The 13,633-nt window shown below is 42.9% G+C and overlaps 2 protein-coding genes across 2 annotated transcripts in view; one reads left to right on the top strand and one right to left on the bottom strand.

Moving 5' to 3' along the window:
* Nucleotides 1-1,225: 1,225 nt before the first annotated feature.
* Nucleotides 1,226-9,592, bottom strand: ORMDL2 (ORMDL sphingolipid biosynthesis regulator 2). The gene is made up of 4 exons (XM_015814740.1): nt 9,467-9,592; nt 7,305-7,479; nt 6,396-6,547; nt 1,226-2,822 (listed from the first exon to the last, which is right to left on the bottom strand). Exons 2-4 carry the CDS (start codon nt 7,476-7,478, stop codon nt 2,687-2,689), a joined length of 462 nt encoding a protein of 153 aa, XP_015670226.1. The 5' UTR covers nt 7,479; nt 9,467-9,592; the 3' UTR covers nt 1,226-2,686.
* Nucleotides 9,593-9,801: 209 nt separating this feature from the next.
* Nucleotides 9,802-13,633, top strand: part of SARNP (SAP domain containing ribonucleoprotein) — a 73,460-nt gene continuing 69,628 nt past the window's right edge. Inside the window, exons 1-2 of the mRNA XM_015814739.1 lie at nt 9,802-9,864; nt 11,009-11,108. Coding sequence (XP_015670225.1) covers nt 9,829-9,864; nt 11,009-11,108 — 136 coding nt within the window. The 5' untranslated portion in view covers nt 9,802-9,828. The remainder of the gene's footprint in view (nt 9,865-11,008; nt 11,109-13,633) is intronic.

Here is a 13,633-nt window from a genome sequence, read left to right as displayed (position 1 = left end):
GAATCAGCCCAGAACTACACTTGAGGATCTTGTCAATGATCTCCAGGTAGCTGGGACCATAGTCACCAAGAAAACAATTGATAACACACTACACCGTGAAGGATTGAAATCCTGCAGCCCCTGCAAGGTCCCCCTGCCCAAGAAAGCACATGTTCAGGCCCATCTGAAGCTTGCCAATGAACATCTGAATGATTCAGAGGAGAACTGGTGAAAGTGTTGTGGTCAGATGAGACCAAAATCAAGTTCTTTGGTATCAATTCAACTCGCTGTGTTTGGAGGAGGAGGAATGTTGCCTTATGATCCCAAGAACACCAACCCCACTGTCAAACATGGAGGTGGAAACATTATGCTTTGGGGGTGTTTTTCTGCTAAGGGGACAGGACAACTTCACCGCATCAAAGGAACGATGAACAGGGCCATGTATTGTCAAATCGTGGGTGAGAACCTCCTTCCCTCAGCCAGGGCATTGACAATGGGTTGTGGATGGGTATTCCAGCATGGCAATGACCCCAAACACACGGCCAAGGCAACAATTTGCCACCAAGTACTAAGTCATGTTTTGCGAAGGGGTCAAATACTTATTTCACTCATTAAAATGCAAATCAATTTATAACTTTTTAGAAATGCCATTTTCTGGATTTTTGTTTTTATTCTGTCTCTCACTGTTAAAATAAACCTACCATTAAAATTATAGACTGATCATTTCTTTGTCAGTGGGCAAGCATACAAAATCAGCAGGAGATTAAATACTATTCCCCCCCTCACTGTATGTGTACACTCAGTTGCGAGAGTATTCAAATAGATGTCTTTAAACTTATCAAAGTTATATTATTCTGATTTGGTGATTTTTTTTAAGGGGGGGTGGCTCCAGGAAGCACAAGAGGGCTGCTCACTTCTATCTTAACTATTTCAGTGATAGAGACTCAGTATTCCTCTACTAAGTTCTATTAACTCTTTTATCTATATAGCTATAGACAACAGGACCTTCCAATAGCTGAAATGTGGTAATATAAATATTGATGGGCCAGAGTCTCATATAGGAGATTCTACTGTGCTTCCCCTCTTTTTATATGGAATGTACCTAAAAGGTACAAGTGGGAGGATTCCCTAGGCATCAAGTCATTTCCAATTACTTTTCTCTTTTGCCACAATAAACAAACAGTGTAATATAACCTGTAAACTGTCTAGAGTCACCTTGGCTGGCATAAAAAATAATAATAAATAAAATAAATACAAACCAATATCCCTGCATAGCTTGAGTTGGGGAGCTTGGAACTAATCTAGTCTCTATGGTGTGAGTTCAAGTATGCGTTTACCTTTTTATATTACCATAACATAATAGTAGCACACCTAGTTCTTAGACTTGTAGCCCCGTTGGGTGTTTTTAGTCTTACACTTTTATCGGCTATCTCCATAGTTAATGGTAAGGTCTGACAGAGAGTACGGTCCCTTGTGGATTTTTGAAGCCAATTTAAAACCACCATTTTAATATTTAGTACAAAATTTTGATCAGAAAAAAATAGCTATAAAGTGTTTGCTAATAACTATAAGCTTTCGTTTATTTTGACCGTCTTTCTTGCTCTAGAATAGATGGCTATTTGTAATACTGTCCAAGTAAATAGAGCGCTCATCTTGTACTTCAAACCAATCCCCTCAAGGTAACATTGGATCACTTTCACAGATCACTTTCACTGGATCACTGTCACAGATGTGTGAAGAAGCCTCACAAGAAATGAGATTCCTGTAGCTTGTCAACAAGCAGGTTAGAGATGTCTGCCCTATAAAAAAATAAGGACTTTTTTTTTTTTACAAGCTGGGGAACTATGATAGAAACTAACAACAAACAAGGTTCATACACAGATTGAATAAGTCATCTGCACGTGTCATTATCTTTTTAGCTTTTAATGTTGACAATTTCATGGGGCTGGTATAAGCAGGGCTGATAAAAGAACAAAAGCAGTGCAGAACACTGACTGTTCTAATAATTTAATTTGCATCTTCCAACTTCAATGTTGCGTTACATTTTTCCTTTCTAACCAGAAGACCTATTTTAAAGGGGGGGGGGAAGGGAGCAGAGGGACAGTGCAAGGGGGTGTACTCTATACTTTGCATTCAACTGGAATGAACAAAGTTATGCTAATATGTTCCTACCATGCAAGTATTTACAAAATATAGTATTTGCACAGCTTAGAACCGTAGGCATGAGACCTGTCACATACTTACAGTTCTAATTCATTTTCCTGAGTGGGGAAACTCTATAAATTTAGCAGCACAACCACATTTGAAAAAGAGACGTTTTCAAACCAAAGAAAGGTGGTCTCAAGATCCCTTCCAGAAAGGGATTTCAGTCCCCCACTACAAATAGCAAAAGCAGGAGTTTTACACAGGAGAGCTAGAGAACTCATGTTCACATGACAATTCAACTATTGTTTCATTCCACCAGAGAATTCCACCCCTAGTGTAGACTAGCCGCAAGAAAAATGGCTTGGATTTCCTTGCCAGAAACACCGAAGGACGCTCCATACTGCCCAGGCATTTGAGCAGTGGCAGCTCGCCCTTCCTCGCCCAGTGAAACCTGGTTCCAGAGAGTCCGGAGTGATGCAACCACAGCTTTGCCCACACTTTCTTGGAACTAGTTTTTCTTTGGAAGAATTAACGTCTCAGCAATGCCAAGATTCCTTCTGCTTCAGTACCGGTTGATACCAAAGAGACGGACGCCGTGGAATAGGGGTAGTTTGGGCAAGAGGACGCTCAGGAGCGAAGAGGTGTTGATTATGAAGTGCACAGGGTCGTATTTTGTATAAAAGCTGGTTAAAATGTAGCTGAAAGTAAGAAATATACACAATTAGTTACAGATATGAATCCGAGCCTCTCCAATTCATGTTTTGTTTTCCTTTAAGGAAAGGTGATGGAAAGAGTCATGCAATACAGTCATTGCAGGTAGCCCTTGTTTAAGGACTGCCTTGTTTAGTGACCACTTGCAGTTGTGCAGGTGGCGAAAAAGTAACTACGCAAACAATCCTCCCTTCACAGGTCTGTAAAAGAAAAGCTGAAGTAAGGTCATAAGCACAGTCATGGTTTCATTTCGCGAAGACTCTTGGTCCCAACTGTGGACATCAAACAAGGACTATGTTTTAAGAAAATGAAATTACTAGCAGCCCAGCATTTAGTTTATAGGCAATCAGCAAATACCTCTTGAGCAAATCAAACCTCAGTAAATTCAATTAAAATGCTGTCTTTCCGTTGGTGGAAGTTTCAATCTGAGTAAAGAAATCACAATGATAATCTATATGGATTTTCCTACCAAAGGAACTGCTATTTCACATCAGGTGAGTGACTGGGGGGAAAAAAAAACATTTCATCTAACATCTAAAATCTGGATGAAAATATGCATCTGCTCTGTGTAACAATGAACTAGGTGCAGGTAGAATTGGAAATCTTTTTCAGCTACTCAGCCTATCACAGTGATGGCGAACCTTTTAGAGACCGAGTGCCCCAAAACAGCCCCCCCACCCCCGTCCTCGCTCCGCCCTGCCTGCTGAGCCACCCACCCCCTCCACGGCCCGCCACTGATCACCCAGGCAGCCCAGCAGCGCCATGGCGGCCACGCTCTCCGCCCGTGCCCCGCAGCATCATCTGTGTGCGATGGGGCGCAAGGGCGGAGTCTTGTCCCCGCTGCCCGGCTATCATGTCCTTGGTTGCGCTGTTTCCCGTGGGCCGTGCCCGGGGGCGACTCTCCTCTGGGGGGGCTGCTGGTGAGGAGGGGGCCATAGGAGAAGGCAGGGCTGGGGCAACAGTGCGTGTGCCGACAGAGAAGGCTCCGAGTGCCACCTCTGGCACGCGTGCCATAGGTTCGCCATCACTGGCCTATCAGATTACTCCATATTACAGAACACTAGAGGGGGGTTACTACTGTATCTATGGAAATTCTTTCTTATGTCTTTTTTTTTTTTAATTTATTTTTTATTTTTCCAAACTCTCCCCCATACATATACCGTGATATTTATCAGATATTAACATACATTCTTTTACATTCTTATATATAAGATACTTTTAATGAAATAAATACATACACATGACTTTTGGTGTTGCTCGCCCATTTCCCCTTTCACTGCATCCCCACTCCTTCTCTACCTTCTTTCTCCCTTCCTTCTCTTTCTTCCCTACTTCCCTCTTCTTCCTCTCCTCTCCTCTTTCACCACTCTCTCCTCCAACCTTCCTACTTCCTTCTCCCCTCCTTTACTCTTTTCTCTCTCCTCTCCTTTCTTCCCTCTCCTCCCTCTTCAGATACAATTCAGGGGTAATGTCCGAGCAACTCCTCTCTCCATGTTTCCCAATCTGTATTATATACAATAAGATTAATTTTCTCTTACATTAATACTTCTATTTATCTAACCTTCTCAGTATATACGTCTATAAATATGTATACAACCTCCAGTTATTCAATACTATGTCGCCTGGGTCTCCCTCCTTATCTGCTCCTCCTTCTTCCATCTAAATTGATGTTAACTATCTTTTAACCGTATTCTCTTTTCAGCCAATCATAAAAAGTTCCCCAGATTTCATAGTAGTCTGACTCTGTCTTATCTTTAATCGTCATTGTTAGTCTATTCATTTCTGCACATTCCAGTATTTTCCCAATCACCTCTCCCTCTGGGGGGGCTTTCAGTGCTTTCTCTTTCTTATGTCTTTGAGCACCTGTTGCTATGACTGAGTAACTCAAGAGTGTGAATGAATTCCAATTCTTTTTGTTGCCCAGTAGTTTCTCTGACTAGGGGAACAGGCCAATCGAAGGAGAGGCTTTGCTTAAAAGATTTCCAGCATTCGCATTGACTGTCCTCACATTCTAGAGGATAACTACAGATTTCTCCCGGGTAGTATGGATCAGCAAGCTTGGAAGAGAGCCTAGGAGGAAACTCACCGAGACTACCTGCCATTCCAGAAATGGCAGGCAGCCTCGGTGAGTCAGAGAAGCTGAGCAGGGCACGCTTGTCTTGTTCTCCCTCTGCTCTCTGGGAGCAGGCAAAGAAACAGAGAGGCTGGTGAGGAGACAGAACTTCACAAGGTAAGTGACCCGGCGCACCAGGAGGGGGGGGGGCATTGTGGAGACCCCAGGAGAGGGAGAATGAGGTATCTCAGTGGGTCGGGGGAGGTCTTGAATGGTCTGAAGCAGGTGGCCTGTTCCATCACTAGGCCTTCATGGTCTTCCCCACCCTGAGATAGCTCCTGTGCACTTAACAACCCACGCATTCAGTTAGCGAATGCGTGGGCGAAAGGGAGCAATCACGGTCAAGTGATGTGATTCACTCCTACGAATCCTTGGGTTACGAATGTAATGAGCTGGCTCCGTTACATTCGTAACCCGAGGACTACCTGTACAGCTATTCGTAACACCAGGACTACCTGGTGGCTCTACTATCACAAACATATCACTTTCTAGTTGCAATATATGAATTTATGGACAATATATGGACTACTGTAATGCTCTCTACATGGGGCTCCCCTTGAGGAGCACTCGGAGGCTCCAGTTAGTCCAGAATGCAGCCGNGGGAGACAGGATAGCAGTGTTCCAATATCTCAGGGGCTGCCACAAAGAAGAGGGAGTCAGGCTATTCTCCAAAGCGCCTGAAGGCAGGACTAGAAGCAACGGGTGGAAACTAATCAAGGAGAGAAGCAACCTAGAATTAAGGAGAAACTTCCTGACAGTTAGAACAATTAATCAGTGGAACAACCTGCCTCCAGAAGCGGTGAATGCTCCAACACTGGAAGTTTTTAAGAAGAAACTGGACAGCCATTTGTCCGAAATGGTATAGGGTTTCCTGCCTGAGCAGGGGGTTGGACTAGATGACCTCCGAGGTCCCTTCCAACTTTATCATTATTATTATTATTATTATTATTATTATTATTATTATTATTATTATTATTAGCATTGAAATTCCAGTTGTACATGGCTGATAATCATTATGAGCTAAGGCTCCAATTTCAAATGAACATGGAGACCATGTTACATAACACGTGCTAATAGGGGGCTCAAATTCATACCTATGCAAAATGTAAGAAATATTAAGAACCCTGGTGGTGCAGAGGTTAGAATGCAGTACTGCAAACTTTGTCCACAGCCTGGACTTCAGTCCTGACAAGGCTTGAGGTTGACTCAGCCTTCCATCCTTCCAAGACTGGTAAAATGAGGACCCAGACTGTTGGGGGCAATATGCTGACCCTGTAAACCGCTCAGAGAGTAAAGAGTAAAGCACTATGGAGCAGCACTACGGAGCACTAAGTGCTAGTGCTATTAAGTATTAAAAATTAGTTAAATTAAATTAATAAAACAATTAAAATCAACTATAGCAGCAATTTTAATAGCAAGGCTGGACTAAGCAATACCTAACACTTACAGGACGATTGGGGAAATGCTTAAGAATTTGCGGGAGGATGTCCATTGTGTGCCATAGTCAATCTGCTCCCAGTGTGTGAGTAGGCGATCCTTGCCCTGATCAGATGTTTCGAAGGGAGTTCCTTTCACTGTATGGAGAAACCAATACATCACCTGGGAGGAACAAAAAAAAAAAGAGTAACAACTTTCTTTCTTTCTCTTTCTTTCCTTTCTCTCTCTTTTTTCTCTTTCTTTCTTTCTTTTTTTCATAATTCTTAACCGTCCACCTCCCTTTCTTACTTTCCTGAAGAATACAACAAGAAACCTTACAACAATAATGATGCAAAATTACCTAGGGCAGTGTCATGGTTCCGACAGACAGAGACAAATAAAGCAGAACTCCAAGGCTTGCAACTTCCTCAAGGAACATGTTTATTGATACAAAGTATTGGCACATCAAAAGTGAAACCAAGTCTGAATAGACACCTAACAATCTCCAATACAAAGTTAAGAAATCCCACCCCTAAAGCTATGCAAGCTATGCAAGTTCCCCAATACATCTTCTTGGTAGGCTTTTCACGAAACACCCAGCCTGCAGTCACGGGAGCAGCCGATGACCTTGGTTCCCATGGGAGAAAAATCTGTTTAGTCTAGCGAAGCACCTGGTAAACCCCCCTCCTTCCGTGCTACGTGTCAACCAAAAATGAGTAGGGAAAATGGCTGCAGCCACACTCATTTTCAAAGTTAACAGCAGGACTATTTTAGAAAAAAAATATTCCTAAATAAATTGTACAGTGAATGAAACCACAGTTGGATGGAATGTGGTCATTTGTGGCAGGCCTTATAGGAGGCTCCAAGATTAAAAGCTGTCTATTTGTATCCTAAAAGCTCAGAACATGGCCAATAACAGGATTAAAGAGTTTTGACTTACCAGGTTATGGATAACATTAGTTAGAGTCCAGACCACGGGGACACTGAAGAAGGGAATGCTAAGAAAGATGATATGGAGCACAGCCACAGAAATGCTGTAAGCTAACCAAATGCCTCGGCTGTTCATCACCCGTGTGTTGGGATTCATCTCACTGTGGGCTACTCCAACATTCATGCTGTTGGGGAAAGATACATTGGTGTGTATATCTGTAGTTACCCATATGTTGGTATATGTGTGTGAATGCACATCAAAAAACAGAACAGGCCCTCTTTAGCCTTGGTAGTTTGGGATGGGGAGAACAAACCTGAGCTATATGACGCCAAATCAAAATACTGTCTTAGAATCACTCAGTTAATCCTTGCACATCCCCTAATTTCCTCATAACAATGGGGTACCGTTAAGGCAAGCTGTTAAAATATTTGTACACTAGTTGGCAATAATCTTTCACAATGTTCTTTTCTCACAGAAAAGGCAAGCATCTAGGGTTTGAACCAGAGCCTTCACGACATCACCAAGTCAGCCCATAGTGGTGATATAAAGCTGGATATCATCAGAATCACAATATCTTATCCCAGGGGTTTCCAATCTTGGCATCTTTATGATTCGTGGACCTCAACTCCCAGAATTCCATGGCTGTCTGGGGAATTCTGACAATTGAAGTCCACAGGTCTTAAAGTTGCCAAGGTTGGACACCCCTGCTTTATTCCATGCAGTAAGATGACCTCATCCAGCAGCCTCTTGTAGATATAAAACAGGAATGGAAGACTGTGGGCTACAACAGCGGCCCCCAACCTTTTGGGCACCAGGGACCAATTCTGTGGCAAGAGGTTTTTCCGCAGACCGGAGGGGGCGTGGTTTTGTGTGCTGCCTGCATCCCACCGATGGGGCTTCGCTTGTTTGCGTAGTCCGGTTTCTGGCATGCCGTGGCCGCTGCCTGTCCACAGACCAAGGATTGGGGACCCTGGGCTAGATCTCTCCCCACTATCAACTCCAACTGGACAAGCCCAGAGGAGGGAGTCACTTAATTTTATTATCAGAGCCATAACTGCGAGGCAGAACAAAACAAACGGTGACAGCAGTTTTTTGTTATTTGCCTAGCTTCCTGTTGCTGTGATAGTAAGGAGCAGCAACACACATTCTTTCCACCCTGAATCTGCAGACCACAGTGACGACTGGGAGAAAATTATGCATCTCCCAGGGGATTTCATCATCATAGTTTCCTTGTAAAGAAAGACTATATCTATATCTTCTATTATCTTCTATATAAATAAAAATGTAAATGTTCGTTTGTTCAAAATCTTAAATCTCCGAAAGTTCTTCACCGATTGCTTTGAAATTTTGACACAACGTTGCATTCGAATACGCGCGTGTTTTTATATACCTACTATTATATATATGTCATACCTGTGACAGGTAAAAACATTTAACCTGTCTGAGCCACAGCAACGCGTGGCCGGGTACAGCTAGTATATATATATAGCGTTGCTGTGGCCGGGTACAGCTAGTGTGTGTGTGTGTATATATATATATATATATATATATTCGTAGACCTGCATACCTGCATATATATATGTATATATAAACACCTAACTATACTCACTTCATTGCTGTTTTTCCAGCACAACTGCCTTCCTTTTTTTTTTTTTTAATTACTGTGGCATTTTCCGTTTAAGGACTATTTTAATGGATATGAACAGCTCTGGAATTAAGAATGTTGCCGGAAAGCACAGACATTCCGGAGGTCGAGAAACCCAGAGCGCCTTGCAATGGTACGTTCACTAGCCCTGATGATGTCACCTAGTTTTGGTAATGAAACGTCTGCAAGAAAACAAGCCAGCTCAGAGAGCACCCAGGACCCCTTCACGTTCGCTTCTTAGCTCAGCCTTCCTCCATCGGAGGTTAAGAAAACAGCTTGAGGTCAGCTTTAGTAGCTCCGTCCCATCTCAAGGGCTGGAAGCTGGGAAAAAGGGAGGATATTCTACTCCGCTCAGGACGGTCCGTGTTTTGTTAGTTTAGAAAGCGCATTGAAAGCTTCCTTCTATCTACACGGAGAGTAAAGCGGCGGACATTCTCGCTCCTCGTTCAATCCCCTAAAAAGGATCTTTTTCTTCTTTTCTCACGGGGAGCCCCCAGTTCTGCTCCAGCCCTCATCAGCTGCCTACCTGCCAGCTTCCGCGACGGCGCCCGCCGCTACTAAACGAGAAGAAGATCCCCGGCAGTCTCTTCTCCTCCGCCCGCAGGTACAGCGCGGCCGGTTTTCTAACCCCTCTCCCCACTCCCGTCTCTATTTCCTCCTCGCCAGTCAGCAAACGCTTCCTTCCTATTGGCGGTTTCCTTTTGCCACTCTTACCCTCCATCCGGTTCCTCGCCCCGGAACCAACGGCGAGGGGCGACGTTTGGAAGGTGCAGGGTTCCGAGTGAAAGCGCAGCTCGGATTGGGCAAAACTCGGAGAGGGTTTTTTTTTTTTCTGGGGGGGAGGGGTTTGCGTCCTGGGCGTGGATTGTTGAGGGAGGCGAAGCTAAGATGGCAGCGGAGACGGTCGAGCTGCACAAGTTAAAGGTATTGAGGCCGGTCTGGGCGGAAGCGCGCCTTTCGTTTGCCCCGGAGAAGCAGCGCTCGGCCTTCTCCTCTCTCTCGACTGTAGGAGGGAGCTGCCTTCCGTTCGTGGGTGGGTTCGTGGACGGACTTCTTTGTCACCTTTTCCGTGAGCGCGGGAAAGAGATGCTGTGATTCTCCGCACGCCGCGCGTCTGGAGTCGCCTCCCGCCCCGGACCTGATCTTGCCCGATGGCCCTTCTCTTCCCACCGTTGTTCTTCTCTGCCCTTTTCAGAGAACGGCGCCCCTTCTTTTCTCACCTTTGTTTTCAGGAACTACAAACCGCCTGAAAGTGCTCCGTGTTGGGTTTTTTTGTCGTCCTTTTTTTTTTTTTGCGGCTTATGCTCCAGGAGCTTGACTCGGCAGTTGAACAAGTAAAGCTTTTTGTGATAGACTCGCAGTGTTTCTCAACCGTGACCATTTTAAGGCATGTGGACTTCAACTCCCAGAATTCCACAGCCAGCAATGCTGGCTGTGGAATTCTGGGAGTTGAAGTCCACATGCCTTAAAATGGTCAAGGTTGAGAAACACTGTGATAGAGTATGGAAATTCAGTATGGAAATTCAGGAAATTCTATCACAATTCACTGTGATAGAGTATGGAAATTCAGGATAGAGTATGGAAATTCAGGACTATACTATACTATACTTGTCGGGCAGCTGCTAGCGTGAACTTATAAGAAAATCATTAATGTTTCATTACTGTGCTCTAATACCTTAAAACGATGGATCCAACTTGAGTTTCTTCCTTGACCCATGTTAATGTATTTTTGAAGAAATTCTTCGGTTTTCTTGGTTTCAGACTCCCAACTGATGCTTTTCTTTCAAGGTCAGGTTGATGTAAAAAATGGAGAGTCGTCCTTAAATCTGCCTGCAGGAGTGCCACTCTACAGGTAGACCAGATCAGGAAAACAGCTCCACAGGAAAATTAAAGCTATACTTTATTGAAATGGGCTATAGTAACAGAACCTTGTCTATTTCGCTGAAGGTCATCTCTTTCACTTGTTAAAAGGAGGCTTTGGCCTGATTTTTAGATATTAACTTTATTTTTTATATGTCTGTAGGAAATCACGTATTTGATTAAGATTGCATCTTTTCTACTTTAACAGCTTGCAGAGTTGAAACAGGAATGTTTAGCCCGAGGATTGGAGGCAAAAGGAAACAAACAAGATCTCATCAACAGACTCCAGGCATATCTAGAGCAGCATGGTAAGTTCCTTGCTGTTCTTTGTTAAGATCTTCCTTGGTTGAAGTGTACAGTATGTTAATTTGTAGCGTAAGTAATCAGGTATTCTGTAGAAAAGATGGTTGTTACAGCAAGAAATGTTAATGTATTTACTTCTAGTGGAAGTAAAGTCACAGGCTTACACCCACTCTTAATTCTTTTTTCCTAACTCCAGAATAGAAGTAATATCTTAGTGAATAGTGGCATGATGAGAGGAAGATGATGGTGACGGCTGCATTCTTAAGAATTAAGCTCATTGGGGATTGCTTGCTAGTATGATTAGAGTCTGTGATAAATGTTTATTCTTCGGTAGGAAGAATTTTTTTCTTTATAGCTTAATCTTGGGATCTCCAGTCTGGTGCCTTTGACAGTTCTCTTGATGTCTTCAGGGTTCTGTGTTCTACCTGATATTTTTACTAATGTCATTGACTACACCACCATGTAGGTTTCCTAGCTGCCCAAGTATTGTTTTAATTTTAATGAATTGCACAATGACTGCTTTTCACTAGGAGTTAAGTAAGCGCAGATAAAATGGAGGCTAATGCATAGTAAGAAATATCCAGTAATGGGAATCCAGTCAAAGTACAAATATGTACATCAGCAATTTCCATAGACTCTTAACAATAATAAAAAGCCAGTTTGTTGGTGTTGGCCTAGCAACCAAGAAACTCTGAATTCTAATTCCATCTTAGACATAAAAGCCAGCTGGGTGAATTTGGGCCAGTCACTCTCTCTCTCAGCCCAACTCATCTCACAGGGTTATTGTGGGGAAAATAGGAGGAAGGAGTGTTATGTTTGTTCACTACCTTGAATAATGAAGGCAGTGAACTTATGCAATTATAAAGGGGATAAAAATCTTATCAATAAAGGAACAGTTCCATAAATTGTGCTCTACAGCCCAGATGTCTTTAGCTGTGATGACATTTTATAAATTGGCAGTTCCTGATCATTTGCTGCCAGATGATACTGTAAGCCCTCAATTGACACTGGTCTGCTTCATGTTTCTCACAAAGGATTTGTTCCTCTATACCCATTTGCTTTATTTTCTTTATTTATATGGTTGACATGCTGCCTTTTTTGCAAGAATTCAAAGTAACTTGCATAAAGATCACTCTTTAATTTTTCCCCACAATACCAACCCTATGAGATAGGTTGAGCAGAGAATGAATAATTGACCTAAAACCACTTGGTGAGCTGTGAGTAACAATGGACTTGAATCCTAATAGAGCTAATAGCGCTATACCAGACATGTCAAACACAAGGCCCGGGGGCCGGATGCAGCCCTTGAAGTGGTTTCATGTGGCCTGTGAAGCCATCCTGGAAACAGTGAGGGAACGGCCCCCGCTGCCTTGGCCTTGGCCCAGGCCAGCCGGGAGCCAATGTACAATTTTGTGGTGGCCATCTTGGTACTTGCCCCGGTGGACCATGCCTTGGCACTTGCCCCAGTCCCACCCCCTTTTGCCAGAGACCCTCAGATCTGTCCCACTCCTGCCCAGGCCCCCATAGGCACCCTTGACGCGAATGATGTAGAACTGGCCATGCCCACCCAGTAGCCATACCCACTCCATCCACGCCCACCCAATAGGCTGCACCCACTCTGGCCACACCCACCCAGCCCCCCCAGGGCAACCACAATGCTGATGCGGCCCTCAGTGAAATTGAGTTTGACACCCCTGCTCTATACTATTCTGTTAATAATCACTACTGCTTGTAGTCATATCTAACATATTGTAAATAGTAATTTTGAATATAGAGACAGGCAGAAACCTTGCTTTGTAGCAGTAAACTAAAATCATTGTTTTCTATGAGGACTAATTTCTTTTTCTTTATGAAAAGAGCCATCCATAGTCATCTTATTGGGGAGATGGGCAGCATAAAAAATTAATAAAATAAAAGAGAAAAGAAGCTTTAGTCAGAAAATAAAATTCTTATTGAATTGAAGAGAACAGGAAACAAATTTGAGCAAAAAAAGTACAAGAAAAAAATGGGATGCAATAAAGAATTTGCAGAGCCCTTTGACATAATTTGTAACCCATTTGATTTTCAGTTTTTTATTTATCTTTTAGATTTCTGTACCACGAGAAGCAGTATCTAACATCATAAAAACACATTCATAAACATTAACTTTATTAAGACTTCAAAAGCACACTTAGAAGAAAACTAATAATAGTACAGTACAAGTACTAATGTATCTAGGTAAAATTGCAACTATTTTTCCTGTGGTTTCTAAGTGGGGAAAAATAATTATATTATTGAGAGGCAATATGACCTTTAAGCAATTGAAAATTAAAGGTGAAGTGAAGAAAAATAAATGGACATTTATCCAGGGAAGGTATGTGTGTGTGGAGGGGGGGTTGGTGTGTATGTATGTAGGGCAGATGAGCTGAATTTTTCAGAAAAGAACTGACCGAGATAATAAGTATATTCTAGGGTCATTGGCAAAAAAACCCCTAGATTCAGGTATCTGCTCATGGAAAATTTATCTATATCATGTTTGAATTCTTAATTG

This window comes from Protobothrops mucrosquamatus, unplaced genomic scaffold (assembly GCF_001527695.2).
Source record: "Protobothrops mucrosquamatus isolate PMUCROS unplaced genomic scaffold, P.Mucros_1.0 scaffold280, whole genome shotgun sequence".
In the NCBI taxonomy this organism is placed as follows: Eukaryota; Metazoa; Chordata; class Lepidosauria; order Squamata; family Viperidae; genus Protobothrops; species Protobothrops mucrosquamatus.
The sequence above is the reverse complement of the archived record's forward strand: the minus strand, read 5'-3'. Positions and strand labels throughout refer to the sequence as shown.